The sequence below is a fragment of the Prunus persica genome, chromosome G1 (assembly GCF_000346465.2).
Source record: "Prunus persica cultivar Lovell chromosome G1, Prunus_persica_NCBIv2, whole genome shotgun sequence".
Taxonomy (NCBI): Eukaryota; Viridiplantae; Streptophyta; class Magnoliopsida; order Rosales; family Rosaceae; genus Prunus; species Prunus persica.
Genome location: NC_034009.1, coordinates 25398999 through 25426190, shown reverse-complemented (window position 1 = coordinate 25426190; position 27192 = coordinate 25398999). Strand labels below are relative to the sequence as shown.

The 27192-nt window shown below is 38.4% G+C and overlaps 4 protein-coding genes across 7 annotated transcripts; 2 read left to right on the top strand and 2 right to left on the bottom strand.

Moving 5' to 3' along the window:
- On the top strand, positions 7991 to 12561 carry LOC18788875 (cleavage and polyadenylation specificity factor subunit 6). Of its 4 annotated transcripts, none has more exons than XR_002272961.1 (3): positions 7991 to 8265; positions 9104 to 11278; positions 12071 to 12561. XR_002272961.1 is itself a non-coding variant. In XM_020570515.1 (3 exons), the coding sequence occupies exon 3, from the start codon at positions 9161 to 9163 to the stop codon at positions 11141 to 11143; it is 1983 nt and encodes a 660-aa protein (XP_020426104.1). In that variant the 5' UTR covers positions 7991 to 8242; positions 8906 to 8973; positions 9104 to 9160; the 3' UTR covers positions 11144 to 11584. The 4 variants fall into 4 exon arrangements, 3 of the variants coding, with proteins under 3 accessions (XP_020426104.1, XP_020426099.1, XP_020426109.1); XM_020570515.1 differs by lacking the exon at positions 12071 to 12561 and adding an exon at positions 8906 to 8973 and having other exon boundaries at positions 7991 to 8242; positions 9104 to 11584; XM_020570510.1 differs by lacking the exon at positions 12071 to 12561 and having other exon boundaries at positions 7991 to 8242; positions 9104 to 11584.
- Positions 12435 to 14927, bottom strand: LOC109950679 (anther-specific protein BCP1-like). The gene has a single exon (XM_020570532.1). It carries the CDS (start codon positions 14705 to 14707, stop codon positions 14144 to 14146), a length of 564 nt encoding a protein of 187 aa, XP_020426121.1. The 5' UTR covers positions 14708 to 14927; the 3' UTR covers positions 12435 to 14143.
- Positions 15017 to 18883, top strand: LOC18789270 (T-complex protein 1 subunit epsilon). Its single transcript, XM_007222314.2, has 9 exons — positions 15017 to 15379; positions 15850 to 16168; positions 16475 to 16823; positions 17144 to 17276; positions 17400 to 17452; positions 17620 to 17722; positions 17988 to 18154; positions 18238 to 18351; positions 18491 to 18883. Exons 1-9 carry the CDS (start codon positions 15181 to 15183, stop codon positions 18659 to 18661), a joined length of 1608 nt encoding a protein of 535 aa, XP_007222376.1. The 5' UTR covers positions 15017 to 15180; the 3' UTR covers positions 18662 to 18883.
- On the bottom strand, positions 20331 to 22485 carry LOC18788873 (probable pectate lyase 5). The gene is made up of 4 exons (XM_007222732.2): positions 22094 to 22485; positions 21253 to 21990; positions 20944 to 21082; positions 20331 to 20841 (listed from the first exon to the last, which is right to left on the bottom strand). Exons 1-4 carry the CDS (start codon positions 22387 to 22389, stop codon positions 20620 to 20622), a joined length of 1395 nt encoding a protein of 464 aa, XP_007222794.2. The 5' UTR covers positions 22390 to 22485; the 3' UTR covers positions 20331 to 20619.

Genomic DNA, 27192 nt, shown 5'->3' with positions numbered 1-27192 from the left:
GTGTTTGGGAGAAAAACGAGTTTCCAGCAACAAAAGGCAGCCCGGGCAAGAGGTGGGGGCCACGAGACTGGGCTGGCCCGAGCAAGAGCCCGAGGGCTGCGACGTCATAGCTAACGCCAAGCTGGCGTCAGCCCTTTAGCTTTCAAATTTTTTCGCTAAACGTTAAAAAAAAATTCAAACGTCTTGCTACAGTAGCTGCCAACGGCTACCTTACACGTGTCGGTGTATTGGCTCTCCAATTCGATTTTTTTCTTCAATCCAACGGCAGCCAATTTTTTTGCAATAAAAAAATGAAAAAAAATTGAATTTTTTTTAAAAAATACACAAAAAATACTGCATTTTTTTTGTATAAATACCAACCAATACTCTTCACTTTTAACACCAAATCCTCTAACATTTTCTTCTCCTTCTACTATTATTCACTTTCTACTCAATATTTTTTTTCACTTTCAAGTTGTATTTTTCTCTATCATATTATGGGTTCTTCTAGTGAAAATGGAGGGGCATGGAGCATGATGGAAGATGTTAGCTTGTGTGAGGCTTGGGTCCAAGTTAGTCATTGTCCCGTAACAGGCAATGAGATTAAATTTTGTCATATGTGGAAAAAAATTCATCAGGCATTTTGTGAAAGGGCAATTAGTTCGACACGTACAGAAATGACATTATCTAGTGGGTGGAAAATTCTTAATAAAGAGTTGGCAAAATGGAGAAATGCCTTGGTAAAAGCGATGGACAACCATAGAAGCGGGGAAAACCTTAGTAGTGAGGTAAATTATTTGTAATTTTCGTTCTATTAATTTCTATATCATATTAATTTTTATTTAAATGTTTCTTGTAATTTATATATTTTGTTAATATTTATTGTATTTTTTTTATACATGTTGCATTTTTTATAAAAATTTATTGCATTTGCATTAGTTTTTTTTTTTTTTTTTTTTTTTTTTTTTACATGTTGCATTGCCAATATTTTTTAAAGTTTCTTGCATTTTCATTTAATTTTTTTTTATAGATTATGCAAGCACAAATGTGGTTTGGTGCTACTGGGCAAGGTAAAAAAAGTTTCAACCATACCCATTGTTGGGAGGTGATGAAGAATTGTAAGAGATTCCAAATTATTCTAACGGGTCCGACGGTAGTGTTGAATGAGACGTCACTCCATGAGACACCGGCATCGGATTCACCTATGGATTCCCCTATGGATTCCCCGATGAGTCAAGACTCACCCATTGAAAAGGAGCCAAGGCCTATTGGGAGGAAGGAGGCAAAGGCGAAGAGAGGGAGTAATTCTAGCAAGAATGCATCTAAATTTTTGGAGGAACTTCCAAAGCACCAAGCCATGAGAATTGAAATGGACTTGAAACAACAAGAGCATGATATGACAATTCAACTAGAATATGCAAAAGAAAGGGAGTATGTACGCAAAGAAAGGGAGTATGTACGCGAACAAAACACTGAAAAAAAAGATCGGGAAACCATGGCCCATGGATACAAGCCATATGTCCCCTGAAACAAAACAATTTTGGAAGCTAGAACGAAGGAATGTTATGAGACGAAGACTTTTTCGTGACGATGGACCTAGCAACACGGATTGGTTAAATGATGAAAACCATTAAAATAGTTTACTTGCCTTTTATGTCTTAGTTTACTTGCCTTTCATTTCATTGTATTTTTTGTTTTGTTTAATTCATGTATTTTATTTTATTAATTGTATTTATTTTCTTTTAGTGAATAAAGAAAATATTCAACAAAATTCCTTTTTATTCAAAACATTCCATACATAAAAAGCAAACTATAACCAAAGCATAAAAAATAAACAACCCACAACTAAAGCATAAAAAAAATAAAGCATAACTAAAAATACAACATAAACATAATAAATTAAAAAAACATCTTCACTTCACTTCATTCACTTCATTGCCTTTCACCGCCCATAAATGCTTCATCAAATCAACTTGACGGCGTTCATGAATATATGATGATTGCATCCCCGTGTAGCGATCAATCATACGGGACATGAAACTACTGTCTCTAACCAACGGTTCATGCTGCACTGGTTCTCCATTTGGCCCCATGGGTTTTTCATAAATTCGTGTTAGGGCCGTGTCCATGAGATTTGGTTCATACACTTCATCAGCATCGTAATCATGCTCATCTTCCACAATCATGTTGTGAAGGATGATACAAGTCATCATTATACTCCTAAGCACCTCCTCGTCAAATAGACGCACCGCGTTCCTGATAATAGCCCACCGGGCTTGAAGGATACCAAAGCACCTCTCAACATCTTTTATGTACCCCTCTTGATAGCCAGCAAAAAATTTTTGCTTATGGGATCAGGGATGTGGAATTGTTTTCACAAATGTTGTCCACCTCGGGTAGATGTCATCAACTAGATAATACCCGTTATGGTATACGGTGCTGTTGATTTCATATGTGATATTTGAGGCTTCACCTCTCAAAACATCATTGAACACTAGGGATTGACCCAGGATGTTCAAATCGTTTTGAGATCCGACAACTCGGAAGAAGGCGTGCCAAGCCCATGTATCAAAACCAGCAACTGCTTCCAGGATGATACTTTTATGCCCTTTTCTATTTCCATAATCCCCTTGCCAAGCAGTTGGACAATGTTTCCACTGCCAGTGCATGCAGTCAATGCTACCAATCATTCTAGGAAATCCACGAGACTTAGCTTTTTGTAGAAGCCTTTGCAGGTCCCTGGGCGTAGGTCTGCGCAGGTAGTCCCTGGTGTACAGAGTTTCCACTGCATCACAAAATCTCACAAAACTCTCCAAAATAGTGGACTTCCCCATCCGGACAACCTCATCCACCTGATCAGCAGATGACCCATATGCCAACATTCGTATCACAGCTGTGAACTTTTGCTAGGGAAGAAGTCCCAAATTTCCAGCACAATTTGTCATTTGAACAAAGTATTCATCATAATTACAAATATCATGCATGACTTTATTGAACAAATGGGGTTGCATTCTATATCTCGCTCAAAAATGAACATTAGAGTATAGAGAATGTGGGATAAAATAATCTTCCAGAAGATTCTTACCTTGAGAATGTCTATGTCTGTCCACATTCGAGCCACAGCCTTCTCGTGAACCACGGCGGCTCTGGTTTTCTTCCTCCAGCAAAGCAACTGCTATGCTAAGTTGCTCATCTAGTTCTCTCTGCGCCCTTTTGCTTGCAGCTCGTCTACGCATTCTTTCTCTAGTTTCTCGCTCTTGCCTCTCCAAAACCTCTTGCATGTCTGCCATTGAGAATGGAGAATGAAATCTAAAATATGAGAAATGGAAATGTAGAGAAGATCTGGTGTGGGAGGTATGAGCTGAGCCTCTGGTTTTATAGAAAAATTTAGGCATATAGATATGACACGTGGCGCAATCTTAGATGGTGAAAATCTTATCTGAAATTTGACATTTTAAATTTATCTGAAATTTGAATTTTGAAATGTATCTGAAATGTATCTGAAATTTGAAACCGAAAATCTTATCCGACACGTAGGAACCCAAAAATCTTATCCGAAAATATTATACAAATTAATTGTTTAAGTAAACAAAGTTGTGAAAAAAAAAATGAGTAGTATTTGCCATGGCAAGCCTAAATTGCTGGAAACACACTTTGTTGGGGGGCTAAGGCAACTACTATTCACGTGAATAGTAGCTGTCCTAGGGCTCCCCTTGCCATGGCAAGGGGCTAACTGCTGGAAATGCTCTTAAGAGCACTTCCAGCAGTTTGCCATTTGCCATGGCAAGGGGGGCTAGGGCAACTACTATTCACGAGAATAGTGGCTGCCCTTACAAAAAGCAATGTGTGTTTCTAGCAGTTGCCATGGCAAATGGCAAATACTATTCTTTCTTCTTTTTTTTTCATAAATTTTTTTACCTAAACAATTATTTTGGATAATATTTTCGGATAAGATTTTTGGGTTCCTACATGTCAATAGTATTCATATCTCATAATCGGATAAAATTTTCGGCTAAGATTTTCGGTTTCAAATTTCAGATAAGATTTTCACCCTCTAAAATTGCGCCACGTGTCATCTCTATCTGCCTAAATTTTTCTATAAAACCAGATGCTCAGCTCATACCTCACATACTAGATCTTTTCTATATTTTCATTTCTCAGATTTTAGAATTCATACTCCATTCTCAATGGCAGGCATGAATGAGGTCTTATCGAGGCAATAACGAGAAAATAGAGAAAGAAGGCGTATACGAGCTGCAGGCAAAAGGGCGCAGAGAGAACTAGATCAGCAAATTGTCATAGCAATGGCTTTGCTTGATGAAGAAAACCAGAGCCGTCGTGGTTCACAAGAAGGTCATGGCCCGAATATGGATAGACATAGACATTCTCGGGGTAAGAATCTTCTGGAAGATTATTTTATCCCAACTTCTCTGTACTCTGATGTTCATTTTCAAGCGCGATATAGAATGCAACTCAATTTGTTCAATAAATTCATGCATGATATTTGCAATTATGATGAATACTTTGTTCAAAAGAAAAATGCTGTTGGAAATTTGGAATTCTTCCCGAGCAAAAGTTCACAGTTGTTATACGAATGTTGGCGTATGAGTTATCTGCTGATCAGGTGGATGAGATTGCCCATGGGGAAGTCCACTGATTTGGAGAGCTTGGTGAGATTTTGTGATGCAATCGAAACTCTGTACACCAGGGACTACCTGCGCAGACCTATGCCCAGGGACCTGCAACGGGTTCTACAAAAAACCGAAGCTTGAGGATTTCCAAGAATGATTGGTAGCATCGACTGCATGCACTGGCAATGGAAGAATTGCTCAACTGCTTGGCAAGGAGATTATGGAAATAGGAAAGGGCAAAAAAGTATCATCCTTGAAGCCGTTGCTAGATTCGATACATGGGTTTAGCACGCCTTCTTCAGAGTTACCAGATCTCAAAACGACTTGAACGTCCTGGGTCAATCCCTGGTGTTCAACGATGTTTTAAGAGGTGAAGCCCCGAATATCAGCCATGAAATCAACAATACCGTATACCAGAATGGGTATTATCTAGCTGACGACATCTACCCGAGATAGACCACATTTGTGAAATCAATTTTGCATCCCCGATCCCAGAAGCAAAAATTATTTGTTGCCAATAAAAAAGGTTACAGAAAAGATGTGGAGAGGTGCTTTAGTATCCTCCAAGCCCGGTGGGCTATTATAAGGGGTACGGTGCGTCTGTTTGATGAGGAGGTGCTAAGGAGCATAATGATGACATGCATCATCCTCCATAACATGATTGTGGAGGATGAGTATGATTACGATGCTGCAGACGTGTATGAACCAGATCCCATGAACACGCCCTTAACAAAAATTTATGAAAAACCTATGGGGCCAAATGGAGAACCAGTGCAGCATGAACTGTTAGTTAGGGACACACATTTCATGACCCGTATGATTGATTGATATACAGAGATACAATCGTCTTTTATTCATGAACGACGTCAAGTTGACTTGATGGAGCATTTATGGGCGGTGAAAGGCAATGACCGTGAATGAAGTGAAGTGAAGATGTTTTTTTAATTTACTATGTTTATGTTGTATTTTTAGTTATGCTTTGGTTGTGGTTTTTTTTTTTTTTGAATGCTTTGGCTATGGTTTATTTTTTATGTATGGAATGTTTTGAATAAAAATGTATTTATTGAATGCTTTCTTTATTCACTTAAAGAAAATCAATACAACTAATAAAATAAAATACATGAATTACAACTAATTTTTAAAACAAAACATTAAAATACAATGAAATGAAAGGCAAGCAAACTAACTTAATGGCTTTGATCATTTAACCAATCCGTGTTACTAGGTCCATCGTCACGAAAAGTTTCGTCTCATAACATCCCTTCGTTCTAGCTTCCAAAATTGTTCTGTTTCAGGGGACATATGGCTTGTATCCATGATCATGGTTCCAGATCCTTCCTCTCAATATTTTCTTGGCGTACAGACTCCCTTTCTTTTGCATATTCTAGTTGAATTGCCCTATCATCTTCTTGGATTTTCATGTCTATTTCAATTCTCATGGTGCTTTGCCTTGCAATTTCCTCCAAAAATTTAGATGCATTATTGGTAGAATTACTCCCTCTTTTAACCTTCGCCACCTTACTCCCAATAGGTCTAGGCTCCCTTTGGATGGGTGAGTCTTGACTCATCTGGGAATCCATCGGCGAATCCGATGCCGGTGAATCATGGAGTGGCGTCTCGTTCAACACCACCGTCGGACCCGTTGGAATAATTCAGAATCTCTTACAATTCTTCACCACCTCCCAACATTGGGTATGGTTGAAAGTTTTTTTGCCTTGCCTAGTAGCACCATACCACATTTGCGCTTGCATAATCTATATAATAAAAAAAACTATTGGAAATGCAAGAAACTTTAAAAAAAAATATTGGCAATGCAACAAATATAAACAAAATAATGGAAATTCAAGAAATTTTAACAATTTATTGGAAACGCAAGAAATATTAACAAAATATAGAAATTGCAAGAAACATTTAAATAAAAATTAATATGACATTTAAATTAATAAAACAAAAATTACAAATAATTTACCTCATTGCTAAGATTTTCCCCGCTTTTACGGTTGTCCATTACTTTTTCTACGGTTGTCATTTCCGTACGGGTCGAACCCGATTTTTCACAAAATTCGGTATAAATTTTTTTTCACATATGACAAAATTTCATATTATTGCCCAAGACGGGACAATGACTAATTTGGACCTAATACTCACACAACAAAACATCTTCCATGATGCTCCATGTCCCTCCGGTTTCGATAGAAGAAGCCATAATATGATAGAGAAAAATAAAAGTTGAAAGTGAAAACAAATATTGAGTAGAAAGTGAATAATAGTTGAAGGAGAAGAAAACATATGAGGATTTGGTGTTAAAAGTGAAGAGTATTGGTTGGTATTTATAAAAAAAATTCATTAATTATTGGGTTTTTTAAAAAAAAAATTCAAAAATTTTTCATTATTTTATTGCACAAAAATTCGTTGCCATTGGATTGGAGGAAAAAATTCGATCAAAGAGCTCAGACGACGACACATGGCTGCTAGTCGTTGGGGGATTGTAGCGCGCGTTTGAAATTTTTTAACGTTCCCCCCCACCCCCCACAGCTCGAGTCCAGCCTCCGCTGCTGGAAGTGCTCTAATGTACACAAAAAGGGAAATCGAATTCAGATGCAGGGAGCCAAGCACACTACCTTATTCAAATTAGCATAACTTACATTTCTATTCACTGCCTTATTTTTCTACCCACTATATAAATTTAAAAAAACACAATCTTATATTTTCACTCATCATTATTCCTAAAATACTCTTTAATTATAATTCAATATTAAATGATGACATGGTATACGTGAGACCCACGTTCTTAAACTTAAATTGATTATGATATTAATAAATATTAATAAAACATTTTAAAAACTAATTAAAAATAAGAAAAATATTTATAATAAAAATGAAAACCCCCAGGAGCCACATGGGAGGACAAGACACATGCATCTGGTGAAATTAATGGGGTATTGTAGCAAGTTAGCAACAAAGGAGCTCTCAATGACAACAATAGGAGGCAAAGGCTCATATCGCTCGAGAGCTGGATTAACTTTGCGATCCCAAAAACGTGTTTGATTCTTGAATCATTTGTTGGTGGTTGTGTAAATCCCTTATGGATAATATCTGAATTTTAAAAGTACTTAGAAGTTATTTTATAAAAAGATTAATTTGATTTTAAAATTTTAAAAATAAAGTAGATCGAATTGAAATAACAGCACTCTTATTTATTTATTTGTTATATTTTAAGGCATCAGTCATGAGAGTAGCACTCGGTTTTTGATAACACGATTTGTGTGGTGGAGAGCGGAGCAGAGCAGAGCACATCGTTTTAACATTTCAAAAAGAACGAAGTTTGACTATTAAAAAAGAAGAAGGGTCAATCAATTTTGTTTAAGAGCATCCCAAATCTTACCCTTTTACTGTTATAAAGAAATAATAAGAAGATTATCGCGTATTTACAGACCACCAAGAGGGGGGAGAGAGAGAGAGAGAGCTTAGACTTGATCCCAATGGGTGTTTTGTTTTCACTGTAGAAATCGCGTAGAAAATAATTGAAAAAGAAAAATCCAAAAACAAAGGGAGGAAGAAGGAAAAGAATAGCCGTAGTTGATACTTAATATTGATGAGAAAGGGGACGCTGTGGTAGCTAAGAGACGATAGTAAGACAACCTCTGCAATCTATGTTCGAATCTCATCCCATGATTCTTTTCATATATTTTTTCTTCTGAGCATTGTCTCTCGATTACTTTATTAAACGTTTAAGCTACAGATTTGGTACTTCTTTTTTTCTGTGTTGCTTTAAGGTTAAAATCTCGGGCGGGTGTTTGAGTTTTCTCTTTCTTCTGTGAGATTTGCCAAGTGGGTGTTGTCTACTTACCTGTTTTTCCTTATTGTGGGGCTTGGTTATCTGGAATTTCATTTCCTTCCTGCGATTTTATCAAGTGGGGTTTGTTTTTATTTTCTCTGATTGTTATTTATGATTGGGATGTCTAATTTACCAAGTTCGGTTATGGAATCTATGATTTCCAAAGTGGGTTTTGAATTTGATTTATATTTTCTTAGCAATTTTATGAAAAGGGTAATTTATTCGTTATGATTTCTACAACTGTGCTGGGTGGATGGTGGACATTTTGTTGCTGCTGTTGTTTTCTTTTGATGATGTTATTGATTTCTCATGGTTGATGGTAGAAACTATACTGTTTTGTATTTGATTGATTGGTTGCTAAAACATCTCTTTTTAATTCCCTTTTCAGCAAGCATCACAGCTTTCTACTTCTCTTTCTAGTATCCTCATAGTTTCATACTTCATACCTCCTTTTCAGGCTGTATGTCTGTGATACAACTATTTGGATCTTGGGGTCCTCTTTCTTACTCTCTGTGCTTAAGTTATGTATGTAGTCAAATCTGTATTGGGTCTAAGAACGGTTCTGTTTCTTATTCTCTGTGCATAAGTTATGTATGTATTCAAATCTGTACTGGGTCTAAGAACAGTTCTGTTTCTTGCTTCTGTAATCATGTAGGTAGAGATAGAGATAGCGATTGTCCAACTTCATTCGGATATAGATTGGTTGTTCTAAATGGATCCAATGGCTGAAGAGCAAATAGATTATGAAGATGAGGAATATGGAGGGGCTCAGAAGCTTCAGTATCAGGGAAGTGGAGCCATCTCTGCGCTTGCAGATGAAGAACCCATGGTAGAAGATGATGAGTATGATGATCTCTATAATGATGTTAATGTTAGAGAGGGTTTCTTGCAGATGCACCGGTCTGAGGCACCACTCCCACCTGGTGGTGTTGGCAATGGAGGTCTCCAAGCACAGAAAACTGATGTTACTGAAACAAGAGTTCAAGCTGGTGTCTCTCAGGAATCGAAAATTCCTGGGGTTTCAGTTCAAGGGAAGTATTCTAGTGCTGTGGCCCAGTTTCCAGAACAACAGGGTCAGCCACCAGTGGCTAAGGAGCCAGAACTGGGATCCACAGGTTATGTGGGTGGAGCTTCTGGATCTCAAAAGGGGAGGGCTATGGAGATGAGTCATGATACTCAAGTCAGACATATGGGGTTTCAGGGGTCGACAACTATGCCCCCAAATGTCGGTGGTGATTCTTCTGACATTACTGGGAAAACTGCTCTCGAGTCTGTTCCGTCTATGAATTCTGGCACTGCTGGTCCTACAGGAGTTACACAGATGCCGACTAATCAAATCAGTATCAAGGTAAATGCTAATCGTCCAATGTTTAATGAAAACCAAATCCGGCCACCAGTTGAAAATGGTTCAACCATGCTGTTTGTGGGAGAACTACATTGGTGGACAACTGATGCTGAGCTTGAAAGTGTTTTATCTCAGTATGGGAGGGTCAAGGAAATTAAGTTTTTTGATGAGAGAGCCAGTGGTAAATCCAAAGGATATTGTCAGGTTGAGTTTCATGATCCAGCTGCTGCCACTGCATGCAAAGAGGGAATGGATGGTTATCTTTTCAATGGGAGAGCTTGTGTTGTGGCTTTTGCTTCTCCACAGACTTTGAAGCAGATGGGAGCTTCTTATTTAAGCAAATCCCAAGGCCAGACTCAGTCTCAGCAACCAGGAAGAAGGCCCATGAACGAGGGTGTTGGAAGGGGAGGAGGTGTGAACTATCAAACTGGAGACACTGGAGGGAGGAATTTTGGAAGGGGTGGATGGGGACGAGGTGGACAGGGAGTAGCCAACAGAGGTCCTGGAGGTGGAGGACCAATGAGAGGAAGAGGAGGGGCCATGGGCGCAAAGAACATGGCTGGGAACCCTGCTGGTGTTGGAACTGGTGCTAATGGAGGCTATGGACAGGGCCTTGCAGGTCCTGGGTTTGGAGGTCCTGTAGGAGGTATGATGAATCCACAGGGTATGATGGGTGCTGGATTTGATCCAACATATATGGGCCGAGGAGGCGGTTATGGAGGATTTCCAGGTCCTGCTTTTCCTGGAATGCTTTCTTCATTTCCTGCTGTTAATACAATGGGACTTGCTGGGGTGGCTCCTCATGTAAACCCAGCTTTCTTTGGCAGGGGAATGGCAACTAATGGAATGGGAATGATGGGTTCTTCTGGAATGGATGGGCATCATGCAGGGATGTGGAATGACCCAAGCATGGGTGGGTGGGGAGGAGACGAACATGGTCGAAGAACTAGGGAGTCAAGTTATGGTGGTGATGATGGTGCTTCTGAGTATGGGTATGGAGAGGCAAATCATGAAAAAGGAGGAAGGTCAAATGCTCCCTCGAGGGAAAGAGAACGGGGATCTGAGCGTGACTGGTCAGGAAACTCTGAGAGGAGGCATCGTGATGAGAGGGAACAAGACTGGGACAGGTCTGAAAGAGGGGAGCACAGGGAGCATCGGTACAAAGAAGAAAAAGATAGTTACCGAGACCATCGACAGAGAGAGCGTGATGTGGGTTATGAGGATGACTGGGACAGAGGTCAGTCTTCTTCAAGACCTCGGAGCCGGTCCAAAGCAATGCCGGAAGATGATCATCGGTCTCGATCAAGGGATGTTGATTACGGGAAGAGGAGACGGTTGCCATCTGAGTGACACAATTAGACTATTGACCTTCTCTAGCATGTCTTTGAGACTGCAGAATATAAGTTCTGACCATTAGTATATCTAGCCTTGGGTACCTACGGTGAATCTGTATTCTTCCTGCAAACGTGGCTTCTTGAGGGAGAAGTAAGTTCTACCAGTGAGCATAGGAGGGAACGATCATTTCCCCCTTGCTTTTATACTGCTTTCTACAAAACATTTAGCTGTGACAATTAATATTTGTGTGCTTAAAAACAATTAGTAACTTTTAGTAGCATACCAACAAAGATATAGCTGTGGGGATTCGGCTACTCATTTCCTGCAGCTGTTATCTTACAGGTTTAATAACTATGCTACCCAATCTTTCTTCAAGACAATTGTTTTATTGGGTTTGTGATATAGTTTGAAAACTCCTTGTGTTCTATGTGATTGTGGAAGTTTTTTTTTTCTTGATTTATTTTATCTTTGAGTGGAGCCTATCCTTGATCTTAGCTGAAAGGTTAAGAAAGATGTGGGGCAGCACCCAAAAAGAAAAAGGAGAAGTGATTGTTTCTGTTCCTTTCCCTTGACATTTAACTGATGCTGGTATTTATACGTATGTTGGAATGAATGATAATGTTTATATAGTTTGGACTTTGATTGTCTGTCTCTTGGAAGTTTTGATTGTTATGTTGGCATGAATAGCTTTGACTGAAAACTGCAAAATATTTGGGGAGGGGCTTGATGTCATTGTTTTGTGATGTGTCTCATACGTATAGGGAACTTAGTTACACCATGGCTTGGAGACTGTCAACGTTGGTTTGCTATGTTTCATTTTTTCTCTTGCTCTTCTTATTGTTCTATTTAAGTGGCAGCAATAGATTATGAGGTGGTGTCTTGGAAAGTTATTTTATTTGATGTCTATTGACATGCGGGTTTTCTTTTAATCATCATATCCAGGGAGTAGAGTGGGCAACTCCTTTTCATAATTGAATCAGCCTGTGCTGGTCACATGATGGAAGATGTGTTACATGGATGCGTTTCCAAGTGTGCAAAAGAAGCTTTTGACTATTTTGACTTTCACCTTATTTTCTTGAAGCACCACTTAAAAATATGTATTAGTGCTCCTGCAACAAAATATCTAGAAAGAGTGTTCTCCAACTAGTGAAATATTAAGTGCAGACTTGTCAGTGTGCATGTAAAGAACTGAATGTCCTTGTGTAATTGTAGGCCTTTTGTATTAGGTCCACATGTAATGCCCTTTTCTGTTGTAATAGTCTTGTATGGAATTGGATGTGCTTGGTTGTAGATATTCAGTGTGTTGTAACTTCCATTGTCTGCTCTATGCACTAGGGAGTTGGGATTGATCCATTAAGACATTGTAACAGGAAGCCACTGTGCTAAATTGTAATTAGTCATAGATTTATACAACACAGTTTCTGTTGAAGCAACTTCCTGTAAAGAATCTTACCTTTTTTTTTTTCTTTTTTTTCTTTTGGGTATAATGTAACCGCAAGGTGTACTTGGGTTTAGGGGTTGTGAGTTGTAAATGAATGCTGCACTGTAAATTAGCTGGGACTGAAACAATTGTTTAGGGTTTGTTTCTCTCTTCATGGAGGTCTATGGTGTGCTGCTGATGTACAATTTTCACTTGTACATTTCTTCATGGATATCAAATTGTCTGTTTCTTCTTCTTTTATTTAATTTTGAGTCAAATTGTATTGTTTCTCGACAATGTATATTGGAGATTTGGTGTTTAGTCATGTTGTTTAGTGTATGAGAAGCTGCATCATTCTTGAAGGAGGCACCCAATGGAAGCCACTTGATTTACATGTCTTCCAGATGGCACTACTTGCTTGATGATGCCTTGAAGGATTATGCTCTGCTGGAATGACCATCATATTGTCTTTGCTGTATTTGAATTCTTTTCTTCTTTCTGTTTTGTTGTTGTATTCAATTTCTCTATTAGTTAGTAGATCTAGTCCTGCTGTTGTTTGAGCTGTGCCATTATAATTTTTGTTGTAAATTTCATGGTTATTCAATTTGAAGTTGTAAAACTCTAGATGTGAATTTACAGTTGATGGAATAACTTTGCAATGAAAGCGTAAAGGCGCATTTCATTTCAAATTAGTAGTCTTTCGACTGTAAATAGCCGCCACATGTATATGATTTAGTCTTTTGAGCAATAGGTGGCTCTAAGCTTTGGTTCTCAGTACAGTATTCAAGTTGAGACCTGGTTTCATTCACTGTAGTTGTTAACCTGCTGCATATCGCTGGCAAATTGCTTTGTTGTGTATATTTGAAACTATGAGTCCCTCTTCCTTCTGTTTGACCTGGTTTTCTTTTCTGCTTGTGGTTTGTAATTAATGGGGGATTGGATTGGAGTTGTGAACTAGAGTCTCTGTGTACACATGTCACGTCGATAGACTAGTAGCTTTGGCTGCATATTTTGTTTCTCTTTTATTACAGCTCCCCTCCCTCCACTCCCCCGAGAATTATTGTTGTTTGTTTTCTGATATTCCATTCTGAATAATTTTCTTTTCTGCTTCAATTTGACTTGACTGGGTAGTAGAAGTAGAACTGGGTTGCCGTTGCCTAGGATAGGATAGGAAGGATTACGAAAGGTTCTTCTTGTTTGCAATTGTTCAAAACGTTTCGGATTTTAGTTAATTGCATTTAGATTCATTCTACAAAGTACAAACCATAATTCTTTTCTTTTCTTTTCTATGTATAATGCCTTCTTTTTAAGTCAATTCAAAATCCCAAAGAAAAATTACAATTACACAACACTTCTAAAGAATTTTTCAAGTGCCCCGTCTCAACGGTTTATGAGCACTTCTTCACTCACCATATTTGTCGAAAATTTTTTATACGCCGGATGGTGATGTAGCAATGCTTCATTTATTCAACTCTAGGCACACTTTAATGATACATCAATACAAACATATCATTTCTCTTTTCTCGAACAAATGTAGTGAGCCTAGCATTATTGATATGTATTATGCATACGTGCATACACCGAGCTGCTTGAGCTTAGAAGAACAAGGAGGCGGCCACGCCAGCGGCAACAACTGCTCCAGCGGAGAGCTGTTCGGCGGTGGCAGCGCTAGCCTTAGGACTCTCGGCATTGCCACCATCAATGGAGCCAAAAGTTGACTCGGAGACAGGTCCACCAACAGAGCCCGCGGTGACACCATCGCTAGAAGCACTGCCACTGGGAGAAGGAGCGGCAGCGCCCTCACCGCTGTCACCGCCCATGGTTCCCACTTGGTTATTGTCGGCTGCGGCTACGGGTCCGGAAACAGGCACACCACTAAACGTTGGGAGACCGGGTTTGGGGGTTGTGGTGGCGGCGGCACCGGCGCTGGGGCTGGGGGCGTCGGCGCCAAAAGCCAAACCCACGGTGGCCATCAGAACAAGAGCAACAACAACAATTTGGCGTGCCATGTTTACGTAAAAAAAGGTAAACTGGTAATTTAACACGCGTGCGAGCAGTTGGTTCTCTTTCTCTGCTGGGTTTGAGAAACACTGCAGGCTTATGGAAATCGGCGATGGTGGTGAATGGTGCTGGGTGGGAAATGGGTATATATACCCCATTTCCACGGTTGGGAGGAGAAGATTTGGTGGGCGTGGAGGGCGTTGCGGAGTTGTGCTACCAAAGCCACCGGTGGCACTAGTTTGTTATGAAGCTAATTTCAGTTGAAAATTCCGTTATTTCAGTTAAAAACATATTTGGGAGTGTTTTTTTTACCTCCATTGACCTTGGTCAACTGGAAGGTTGGATTTTCAAACAAATCAATCTGGGCCCAACAAATTTCAATATTGGCCCAAGTCCATATGGTGTTTGAGGTTTGGCCCAAGAAAAAGAAGAAGCCCATAAATAAAATCATTTCCTCCTCTCCTCAACTCAAAGGCTTCGACTTTCGAGCAGTCAAAATCTCAAAACCCAAACCCTAAAGCAAATGCTTTAAACAGAGAGAAGGTCCTAGACCTAAGAGGAAGCAGAGAGTGGGAAGTAGAGGAGAAGAGAAGCGAAGTGCGATTGTGAAGTTGAGAGTGTGTTGGTGGAAATGGCGCTCGCATTCGATGAGTATGGGCGGCCATTCATAATACTGAGGGAGCAGGAGCAGAAGACCCGATTGAGAGGCCTCGATGCTCAGAAAGCCAACATTTCGGCTGGCACAGCCGTCGCTCGGATCCTCCGGACCTCTCTCGGACCCAAGGGCATGGACAAGATGCTCCAGAGCCCCGATGGTGAAGTCACAGTCAGTAAGTAACTTCATCTCTCCCTCTCTCTCCCTTTAGCTCTAACTCACACTCGATATGAAGTTTGTTCCTGTTTGCTTTGCCATTTCTGGTTCCTTTTTTGGGTATGTGGATCTATGTGTTTGTTTTGTCGGTTCATTGTTATCGGGGTTCATTTTATAGAATAAACTACTGCTTCATTTTTTAGAGTATGACACGGTTATTTTACTCTGCAATTGTCAGCCTTGAAATTTATATGTTTTTCTGAGCTCTGGGTTGGTTTTGGTATGTCTTTAATTGTTGGATAATCCCAGTCCACTTGTTATTAACGCTTTTAAGTGTCCTCGTGGTCATAACTATACCTGCCCTGTTGTGTGGACATGGCTATGTGGGGTGAAGCATCCGCTTAATTGCATTACATGCTTTGGGGTCTGCTTGGTTTTAGTTTTACCATTGGCTTTGAAATAACCTTACCCTTCGCATTGTCTTTTCAGCAAATGATGGCGCAACAATTCTGGAGCAGATGGATGTCGACAATCAAATTGCAAAGTTGATGGTTGAACTATCGCAGAGTCAGGACTATGAAATTGGTGATGGGACAACTGGAGTCGTTGTGTTGGCTGGTGCACTTTTAGAGCACGCTGAGCGGCTATTGGAGCGTGGTATTCACCCCATACGGGTTGCAGAGGGATATGAAATGGCATCTAGAATAGCCTTCGATCATTTGCAGCATATAGCACAAAAATTTGAATTTGGGCTGGATAACATAGAGCCTCTAGTTCGAACTTGCATGACCACTTTATCATCCAAGATGTAAGCACACTTTTTAGGTTTTCTTTCCACTTATATGCCATGTTGTGGTTCACTCATAATTTACTAAAGCATGTTTACCTCACCAATTTTGTAAATGATGGTTTTTCATCATAAAAGTTAGCATTATTGTATACACTGGTTAAAGTTCATGGTTTCTTGTTGACAAATTGGCTTTTTCATGGTTTTTGTAATGGTAAGCTGTTATTGGCAACCCTTACCATTGCTATTTTTTTAATGGATTGTTGCATGAATACATCTTCTATTGTCATTTTATTTTTGACTTGAATGTAAAATTTCATGATGTAGTGTGAATCGGTGCAAGCGCGACCTTGCTGAGATTGCTGTGAAAGCAGTTCTTGCTGTTGCAGATTTAGAGAGGAAGGATGTGAATCTAGATCTGATAAAAGTAGAGGGGAAAGTAGGGGGTAAGTTGGAAGATACTGAGCTGGTATATGGTATTCTTATCGACAAGGATATGAGCCATCCACAAATGCCAAAGCGAATTGAAAATGCAAAAATTGCTATCTTGACTTGCCCATTTGAGCCACCGAAGCCAAAGACAAAACATAAGGTTGATATTGATACAGTGGAAAAGTTTCAGACTCTACGTCTGCAAGAACAGAAGTACTTTGATGACATGGTCCAACAATGCAAGGTCAGATTTCATTCTGCAGTTCCATAATGTTTTTGCTATAAAAAAAAATAAAAAGAAATAAAAAACCTATAATGCGTGGCTGCAATTTGATTTTTTGGTAAAAAATGGCTGCAATTTGATTTTTTAGGTCGAAAATGGCTGCAATTTGATAATTTTGGTACTATGGATAATTTTCTGTTGTCCTTTGTGAACTCTCTCTCTCTCTCTCTCTCTCTCTCTCTCTCTGTTTTTCCTTTCTAGAAAAGGGCTGTTGCAACTTTTTCTTCATTGTTGTTACTATGCCATCTAGTTTTACTTACGGATAATCACCGGATATGCAGGATGTGGGTGCTACCTTGGTCATCTGTCAATGGGGATTTGATGATGAAGCAAATCACCTATTGATGCACAGGAACTTGCCTGCTGTCAGATGGGTTGGTGGTGTAGAGTTGGAACTAATTGCAATAGCTACAGGTATGCCTTATATAGAAGCCTGTTTAGCACTTGAAATGTGGTAGATAATTTCAGCAGTGTGTTGCTTTTGAACTATTTTTTCATCTTTGTCCACCAACAAAATGATGTATTTATGTTTTGTAGGCGGAAGAATTGTGCCCAGGTTTCAAGAATTGACACCCGATAAGCTAGGAAAGGTATATTTCTGTAAGAATATTAGTGTTTGTTATTTTATGCTTGTTAAAAGCAATATCATGTAACAAGTATTCATCATTTTGAACATATGTATCAGTTAATCTATTTACTTTCCATTCTTGAAAACTTGATAAACCCTGATTCAAAGTTGTTTTGAACTTTTTATTAGGCCGGTATAGTTCGTGAAAAATCATTTGGCACAACAAAAGATCGAATGCTGTACATTGAACACTGTGCAAATTCAAGGGCTGTGACCATATTCATCCGTGGAGGTAGGTTTCTTTACTGGTCTAGTTCTTGTTACCTTCAACTTTATTGAGCATCTCAATTAAGTGAAAATGATGTCAATAAGATGAACCCTTTTTGGTAGCATCAGAATATGAAACATATAGTATATATGGTTAGCAGATTTTGCAACCTTTCAACTAGTCTGCCTTTTCGTTAACTATTCTTTGATTACGGTTATTCTTTAAGGAAAATTTAACGTTATTTTAAGAGGTTTTGATTTTTTTTTTTTTTTTTTTTTTGACTCATTAGGTAACAAAATGATGATAGAGGAGACTAAACGCAGCATCCATGATGCCCTGTGCGTTGCTAGGAATCTCATCCGCAACAACTCGATTGTCTATGGTGGTGGCTCAGCAGAGATATCTTGCTCTGTTGCTGTAGAGGCAGCTGCCGATAAATACCCAGGAGTTGAACAAGTATGAAGATGCTTTTCCCCTCTTTGCATTTTTATAACAGTATTAAGTATATTGTTATAATCAGATATTTCTTTCATCCACAGTATGCCATTAGAGCATTTGCAGATGCTTTGGATTCTGTCCCCATGGCACTTGCAGAGAACAGTGGCCTTCAACCCATTGAAACACTATCTGCAGTGAAATCCCAGCAGATTAAGGTAAATGAAGCATGATAGCCAGCCAGTGTATTCTTGATTGGGTGGTTTCACTCTCTCCCTCTTTCCGTTGCAAGCTAGTAATTTCAGCCATGTATAATAGCATTTTAATATTGGTCATCTTTTTGAATTTGGTATGCAGGAGAACAATCCCCACTGTGGAATAGACTGCAATGATGTTGGCACTAATGATATGCGCGAGCAGAACGTGTTTGAGACTTTAATTGGGAAACAGCAGCAAATCTTACTGGCAACACAAGTTGTCAAGATGATACTGAAAATAGATGATGTTATTTCTCCCTCAGATTTCTGATAGTCTGTGCGGCTTATGCTTTGTTTTACCTGGGAATGAATTTTATGTAATTTTTGTGGCTTGATTCGGTATTTTGACGAAACTTGTTTGTAGAATCTGGAGTGGTTTTCACTGGTTGTAGCATGATCACTCCTCTGCCTTAATGCATTGCTGTTTTTGTTCAACGTCCGAATTTTTGGGCTAACTTATTACTGCATCAATTTGACATCCGGTCTTAATGCATTGCTGTATTTGTCTACTTTTAAGTTTTATTTTGATGGGAAAAATACTCGGATCATTTTGATATTTTTTATAAATAAAAAACTCTGTTTTAAGTTTTATTTCTCTAAATTCAAATGAAGCATATGGACATTCTGATATTTTGTATAAACAAAAAACAAAAAAAAAACTCTGCTTTAAGTTTTATTTCTCTAAATTCAAATGAAGCATATGGACCTTCGACAAGTACCTGCCCAAATGAAGAAGAAAATAGACGGGACACATGATGACATTGATGTTGCCACTAGCAGCAATAATTTAGTACGTAAGTTGCATGTCCTGACTCCTCACCACGGAATATGGTCTGGTGGTTTGCTTTTATTGGTGAGGTAGGCCAAGTGAATTGGCAAGGAAACTGAACAAGTCTATTTGGTTAATGGCTTTGTTGGCATCAAAATGAACAAGTTTTGAAAGTATTGGGCTGCCAAGGTTGAATCTTGAATGCCCTACTTCTTACAAAATGGATGGTGTGGTACTGGCAGTACCTCCTGACAAAAAAAAATTGAACCCCTCTCGAGTCTTGCCCCTTTGAGACAAGAAAAATCTATTTTATGTTTCATACACGTTTCTCTCTATCTCTTTCATCACACGATTATCATGTAATGATAGAGATAGAGAAATGAGTATGAAACATGTTACATAGAAATTTTACTCCTTGACGAGAGCAAGTCAATTATGAAGGAGAACTAGGCCGGCTTGAAAGCCTTTTGTTTCACACATTTTCTAGATCTACCTCAATGTCAGTCCTGAGAGACTAAGATCCCATCCTGCTCATGATTTGTCAGTTTTCCAATGTGGATGTTGCTCTCAGTGTCTGCTGAATCATGCCATGTGTTGAACTTGAAACTTGAGGTTTTATCTTCATAGGAATTTTTTAGTCTTAAAATAATAAAATATCCAATCTTCTACATGTGGTTGCTTGCTACTATAGAATTAAAACAAATTTGGAATTTAAAGTTTTCGGAATCAGAATCAAAATCTGCAAAGTGCCCATTATCTCTTTTCGAAAAGAAAAACGAAATCTCTTGCCGACCATACAGTTTCCAATTCAGAATGACACAGTCGATAACACTGGTCATTATGAACTCTGGTGGCCAACATTTATGGCAAACAGGAATTTTATGGGGGGCATAAAAATTAATTGCAGGCACTTGGGTTGTTTGTTATGGTTGAATTGAATTGGAGGGAGGGAGGCAACGTGATCAAATCAAGGCCTGGATGGTCTGCTTCTGCATAGTCTGTCAAAATCGTACATATCCTGTTGAGAAATCATCCACTTTTGGTCTGCATAAAGATGGCCCTATAAATGGAGTAAAGTAAGCATTTATTTGCTCACAAATTTAGCTCAATCCAATTCATTAACCACTGCACCAACCCATGTGAGCAAAACCCCATTTGGGACCTCAAATCAAATGCAAAAAAGATTAAGTTCTGCTTTCACTTAATATTTAATTATATCAACGCTTTGGCCTTGTTCCCTTCACACAATGATCACCAAGAGATCTTCGGAGGAAAAAAAAGAAGAAAAAAGAACATCAAGGTTAAAGTGAAACACTGATATACAAGAAAATGAAAAACCCTAGGCTAGGTGCTTGTAATTACAGTTGGTCTTTTATTTTTGGTTCTTTAATTTAGTCCTTCATTTTCCCATTTTTTTGTCCTCCTTGAGTCTCTGTGGCCAAGCTGGGTCCCATTGATGATCAGCAACGCGAGCCCTTCCTGCACTTGAGTGAACCTGCCCCAGCTGTAAGTGAACTCACTAGTGAGGATGGTCTTGCACCCAAACTCGATGCCCTGGCATAACTAGAAGAAGCTCCGGCCCCAGATGCTGTGAAGAAAGCTCCATTTAACAGCAAATCTCCTGAAGACCTCCAGTTCCATTTGCTCCACTCTTTCTGTGGTGCATCTTCATGTTTAGTGATCTGAAAACCAATACCATTTTGTTTTTTTAAGTTAACAGAACAGTAATTTCAGAATTTTACTGTGCAATAATTAATATACTGCAGTAATTAATTGAAACTCACCTCTTTATTGAATCTATCATTTGGTGCCAGAAACCTATTGCCCTGGCTGTTGATGGTTGGAGAGGCACTGCCACCAATGGCATACATTTCCCAATGAGTATAGTCATTATTCACCACATGAAAATTCCCATGTCTACATCTGCAACAAGAAGTAATTAATCATTAGGTTATTAATTACCTTGCCATTTTCAATACTCAATGGGGATTCGAACTTGGGTGCAAGGAAGTGGGCTCACTTTACTAGCCAACTGGTCTAATCCACGTCAGCAGAAAAGTGAATAATTAATTAATAGCTTGTTAATTAGTTACCTTGGCATCCTCTGAACAAGCCCTTCTCCAAAGTGGTTGAAGGCAATGGTGACTTGCATGTTCTTGTCCTGTGTGTAGGAATCACTGTGGCCCAAGAGCATGACCTTGTTATGGTGAGTCATGTAGTTGTTGGATATGGTGATGGATGTGGATCCATGGATGGCATCGATGAGCCCATCCCGGCAATTCGACAGAGAGCAATGATCCACCCAAACATGGCTTCCACCGAAAATTGAAACTCCATCTCCATCAGACAAAGTCCTCCAGCCGTAATGGCTAGGTGAATCTCTCACATAGGCATTTCCTCCTTGCTTGCAGTCATGAATGTTCAGTCCATGAATTATAATGTTGGTCACATACTGTATGGTTATGCAGGGCCCACCGGCAATGTGGACGCTGGCTCCTCTGCCGTCGATGGTCTTGAACGAGTTCATCATCAGCTCTTCCTTCAGCTTGATCACCATGTCACCTTTGAAAACGATCCACAGTGGCTGATCTTGGATCACACCATATCTGAGGGTGCCTGGTTTAGGGTTCACAGGATGATCCCCTGCGTCTGTGACCACATAAATTTTGCCATCTCTGCCTCCAATGGCATGCTTTCCAAACCCAATTGCGCAATCGGCGAGCCGTTGCCGATTCTTCTCCCAATTGGGGTCACATCTCCAGCAGTCATCCATGGGGTTTCCAGTTCCACATGAGAGATAACCCAAATTTCTCCTTGATGCATTGATGCTCCTGCAACAACAACAAAAAAACACATAAACACATGTGACACATTGTAACTTTATACCCAAGTAAATATGTAAATGTAACTTTATAAGGGTTTGAAATATCATACTTTTGTACTTCTTGTATTACAAGTTCAGGATCTTGAACTGGGGAAGAGGAAATAAAGGCTGGGATTAGAAGAAGAGAGAGAAGCAGAAGAGAGAGTGGCATTGCCATGATTTCTAATTTCTCTGCTTGCAAACAAAAGCAGAGAGAGAGAGAACAGAGCAAACTAGGCAGAGAGAGAGAAGAGAATGCTTGTGAGGAAGAAGTTGAGAGAGAAGGTGAGCTTATATAGGGGCTTAAGGGTTTAAGAGAGCCTGATATTGAACAATATAAATATTTGTGGTCCACCACCAGGTCCATGATTTCTGATTTAGGGTGGTCCCAACACAGTAGTTTGGCCGTTAAGTAACCTCTCTCTCTCTCTCTCTCTGTCTCTCCCTCAAGAATTTTTGCAGGCCAATTTGCATTAAAACTAAACAGAATGTTTAATCAGAGAGTTGAATTATAAACATAGAATTCTTGATGAATAACATGAGCTAAAACCCTAGGATGATAAGAAAACAAAATGCATTATTTAACTAACTGTACACTGCACACCGACACTTTTCTCAATGAAATCTTGTGTCGGCATGATGTGGTGGTGAAATGCATGGATAACCTTTCCCTTCTCTCTTTTCAAATTCACACACTTTGATCAAGTTTTGTTTCAAAGTACTGCCTGCCAGTTCAATTTGTTTCTAACTTTCTCCTAAAGTCACATCAAGTTACAAAATACAACCAAACTTTGCTAGCATTAGTGTATGTATGTGTACGAAAGGTGTTAATTAGGATTAAACGTGCATTTACGAGACTAATCTTAACACTCCTCATGTGTATGATGACGTAGCATGAATGTGGTACATGGCTTGTGTGAAGAAGTTTAAATCTGAACTATTCTTCTCTTTCTAAGTGGGAAAATGTTTTATATGGAAGGGATTCATAAAGGCCTATTGACTTTTGTGCCTTGTTGCATGTGGCAAATTGGCAATGAGACCTCACCTTTCATTTATATATTTATTCTTTTTTGCTGTAAATTTCTTCACCCTAATTATAGTATATGGATTATTGGTTTTTTATTATAAATATTATTCTATAGAAGGACCTTTTTCACAACTACTTTTCTGTTTTAAACCCACAGAAATTATCATTAAAAAAAAAACCCCCACAGAAATTAAGATAAGCAGAATTCATAATGTGAACGAAGAGGCCTTTGTAAATTGCAAAGAAGGTGATTTGCTTTATGAAAGAAAGAGAGGGAGAGAGTGAGATTGAGTCGTCGTCGGGTGTTTTAGGGCACATGGGGGGTCCGTACTATCCGTACATATGCTGACATGGCTGTTTTTGTTGGGGGGGTCACGTTCTCCCCATGTGACCTCTGTTCCCTTATTTCCCCTGGCGCATGGGTCCCACGGGGCTCGGGTCAAATCTGAACCCTCTTTAGAATCGGAGGCCGTTAATGCAGGTAGTTGATTACTCAACCACACTACACCCGAACACAATGTGGATATTGTTTTTTTATTTTTATTTTCTAATTTTTAATTAAATCGGGGTTGAAAATTGAAATAAGTCATTGGGGCCATTGTTAATCAAATTTTGGAGACTAGTGTTGTTGGAGTAACATCAAGTAATTTTCATGCTAAATTCACCCGAATATATAATATTATTTGTATCATATTTATTAACTATACAGATAATAATATTGCTGGAGACGTAGGTTATTGATCGTTAACATTTAAGCCGTGAAGTTGGTTTTCTTTTTTCTTGTCATATTATCTTGAAGGGAAAAAAAAGAGCAGAAATTTACATGTCAAGCTGTAATATAATCATCAAAATGACATACAATTATACATTTGATTTTATTTTAAAGAAAGATGGTAAGGATCGAAATGATTTTTGCAACTTGTTCCTCATTCTGTCTCATATCATTTATATGAGGTGGTGGGAACCACCCGTAAAAAGTCCGAAAGAATTAATTATTCTAGATCTCATGAAGGAGATGAACAATAAAATAAAAATGATTGATCATTATGTGTCACTATTGGAGGATATGTTATCATTTATTTTCTTTCAAGAAACGGTACAAAGTGCTTCAATAAATTTTTTTGAATTCTGAACTCCGGTGATATTATTCTGAGAACTCGGGGCCGTTAATGGTGGTAGCCAACCAGACCGGAGACAACGTGGAAGGCTCGAAACAAAAGACAACATGCTAGTTTTGCCATTGTTTGTGGGTTAATAACTTCGCATCAAAACAACAACTTTTGTCATTTGTATTATTGTTGTGAGTGGATGAGGGTGACGGCCACATGTTCATCCACTTAACACGTGTCAGCAAGACAGTATTGCCATTAGGCACACATATCACCATAAACACGATGATTAAAGTATCTTGAAAATTTGGCCCACAACACACAAACAGGATGATCTCTTTGCGCGCTAAATTTGCGGCCATGTCAGAAATTTCACCCTTAATTGCCTCACAAGGAAAAGCTTAAGTAATTAATTAGCTTGTGTATATATAGAGTCTATAGACTCTTTGACGCTAATAAAATTATAATCCTTCAAAATTTTCTATTGGTTTAGTTTTTTACAGACTCTCGTGTTCCCGTGTGATCTAATAAGAAAATTCTCAAATTTAGGTAGGTGATATGTTCGGCTCATAAGAACATTGCACAAAAGAGAGAATGAAAGCAAAATTGGATACATTAATTCATGTCATGTGTCCTGATTGGATCCAGAAACAAGTTAGTCTGTATATATGCAGATTAATTATGTGATCATCTAATTACTATTTTCTTCACCGACAGCCTGCAAAACAAGATCGGTCCTCTCCTCACACACATGCCATACGTACGGACCTATACGTGTACTCGAGAGTATCACATTCACATGCAGCATATGCCCCAAAAATAAATAAATGCATGCAAAAGTGGAGTCCTGTAACCCTCCATTGTACGTCAGTGGTGGGGTGGTGCAAGGGGGAAGGAGCGGGTCACCACCTCAGATATTATTCGATTACCGATCCATTTGTACCTTTCATAATTAAACAGCATTAATCAAACCAATGAGTATATCATGTAATTAATGTGTTTCCACTTTGCAGCCTCCTCAAATATTAATGCAGTTATTTTTCATTTTTATTTTTATTTTTTTTATCAAGAGCGCAATACTAGGCATACCACGACCGTTGATGATTTTTTGTTTTTTTCACTAGCCACCCGTGAACATCATGGCCTAAGAGAGGAGAAGAGAAGAGAAGAGAAGAGAAGAGAAGAGAAGAGGGATACGTACGTACATAGTTGGTGGGGTTTTAAGTTTTTACTACCCTAAACTATATAGATATATAGGCAGACGCCCTCAAGACCAGGGCTTCTCCGAGTTTGAGGGTCAAACTCCATGATTGCTTCTGTTGGTCCATTTTGCAATTACGCAACGATCGCAGGTCTCTGTCCTGCACATGCCCAGATTCTTTCACACACGCATCTTATCTCTACCACCAACACTTTGACATGCACCAACAAGAACAAGGTTTCATTTCATGAACTTGGTGCCAACCCAAGTTGCTCAACTAAAAAATGAAAAAAAGAAAGAAGAAAAGGCTAAATATATCCTTCCTGCCACGCTGATGAGTATTAAAATTATGGGATATTTGGCATAAGGATTAAAGGAGGGCCTTGGTTTCTTGTGGCACAAGTACACCTTGTTGCCGTGCATAAGTCGTATACGACTAGTACGATCTATCAACTACATCACATATATATAATTCGTAACCTACCACAGACGTTTCAAATAGAAATTCCTATTCATATTATCAAATAGATAAATTGAAATTAATAACCAGTTAATGATTGGATCATGTGCTAATTATGTGAGCATCTTCCTCCTCATTTTTTTAATCATATTTTATCCCACAAAGTCATAGTTGCATTATTATTACCATAATTAAGCATTTCATCCTTTTTTAAATTAAATTTTTTTTAAAATCCTTGAAAAGATAATATATCATTTCATTCATTCTATTCTCTAGATATAGATATTTACGATAGGAAAAATAAAATAAGTAATTGGAATTTCTGACAGGACATTATTTTATTTTTCATTGTTGTGCTTGTGATGCTATGATCATTGGTGTTCATCGGTTGAACTTCCCCCAATTTCAATCCCATATGACATTTGAATTAATATCTACTCAGATCCCAGCTGGATTGAATGATTGAGTTTTCTAAGAAGGGAAAAAAGAAATTGAAACACGAAACTTTTTCTGGTAGAGAGGTACGAAAATTTATATAATGGAGAGCCAATCATTTAAACAAAAATATGGGAATTTTCATCGAAAAAGCTTAAATAAGAGTGCAACACACGTTCGATATGGAGGATTAAACTACCTAAATGACTATTTCATGTGGAACTAGTAGTGAAATTAGGATTTCATGTGTGTGGAGGCATCTTATAAGTCATAAAGAATCAAAATTTCGAACTCACAATACATACGAAAAATAGTATATATATCACATATGTCAAGAATTATATTGCTTATTGGTTGCAATCATAATTGTCCTCGACAAAGGGATAGATAAATACATTCTAAGCAAGAAATATGGTTGTTCAAAATAATAATTTTCTCAAGATAATTTTTGTCGGCTTTTATTTCTTACACATCAAATAAGAAAACTTGATTTTATGGAATTTTAGTATGAAATATATATTGACTTAATGAGCCATCATTTTTAGCCTAAATCGTATTTTGCACTAAAATCGGTTTTTCATATTTTGATTTGGTGGGAATTTAATTTTTCAGTATTTATATTTGAATCCAAATAGGGGTTACTTCCTTATTTACATTGCAAACTTAAGTAATTGGAGAAATTTAAAAATGAATGAAAGTAAAAGGATAAAGACATTTACTTATATGCTGAAAATGGAAATAAGGTAATCTGTACACCTAGAGTGCACCACCATCAGCTGAATAAATGGGCAATTTGAAGCACCTTCTTGTGTCTTAATAGGTTTGCTACAACACATATGGGTACATATCAAAACGTAAAGTATTTGAAATAATATACATATAGGAATACATTACATTATATTACTTTTAAAATATAAAAAAACTTGAATGAGGTTGAG

Excerpts from the sequence above, each read along its gene's own strand:
- LOC18788875 (XM_020570510.1), top strand. The coding sequence starts at position 9,161 with ATGGATCCAATGGCTGAAGAGCAAATAGATTATGAAGATGAGGAATAT.
- LOC109950679 (XM_020570532.1), bottom strand. The coding sequence starts at position 14,707 with ATGGGGTATATATACCCATTTCCCACCCAGCACCATTCACCACCATCG.
- LOC18789270 (XM_007222314.2), top strand. The coding sequence starts at position 15,181 with ATGGCGCTCGCATTCGATGAGTATGGGCGGCCATTCATAATACTGAGG. Across the intron at positions 17,723-17,987 it reads GACCATATTCATCCGTGGAG|GTAACAAAATGATGATAGAG; the intron begins GTAGGTTTCTTT and ends TTGACTCATTAG. Across the intron at positions 18,352-18,490 it reads TGAAATCCCAGCAGATTAAG|GAGAACAATCCCCACTGTGG; the intron begins GTAAATGAAGCA and ends TTTGGTATGCAG.
- LOC18788873 (XM_007222732.2), bottom strand. The coding sequence starts at position 22,389 with ATGGACCTGGTGGTGGACCACAAATATTTATATTGTTCAATATCAGGC. Across the intron at positions 21,991-22,093 it reads GTAATACAAGAAGTACAAAA|GAGCATCAATGCATCAAGGA; the intron begins GTATGATATTTC and ends TTGTTGTTGCAG. Across the intron at positions 21,083-21,252 it reads CTTGTTCAGAGGATGCCAAG|ATGTAGACATGGGAATTTTC; the intron begins GTAACTAATTAA and ends TTCTTGTTGCAG.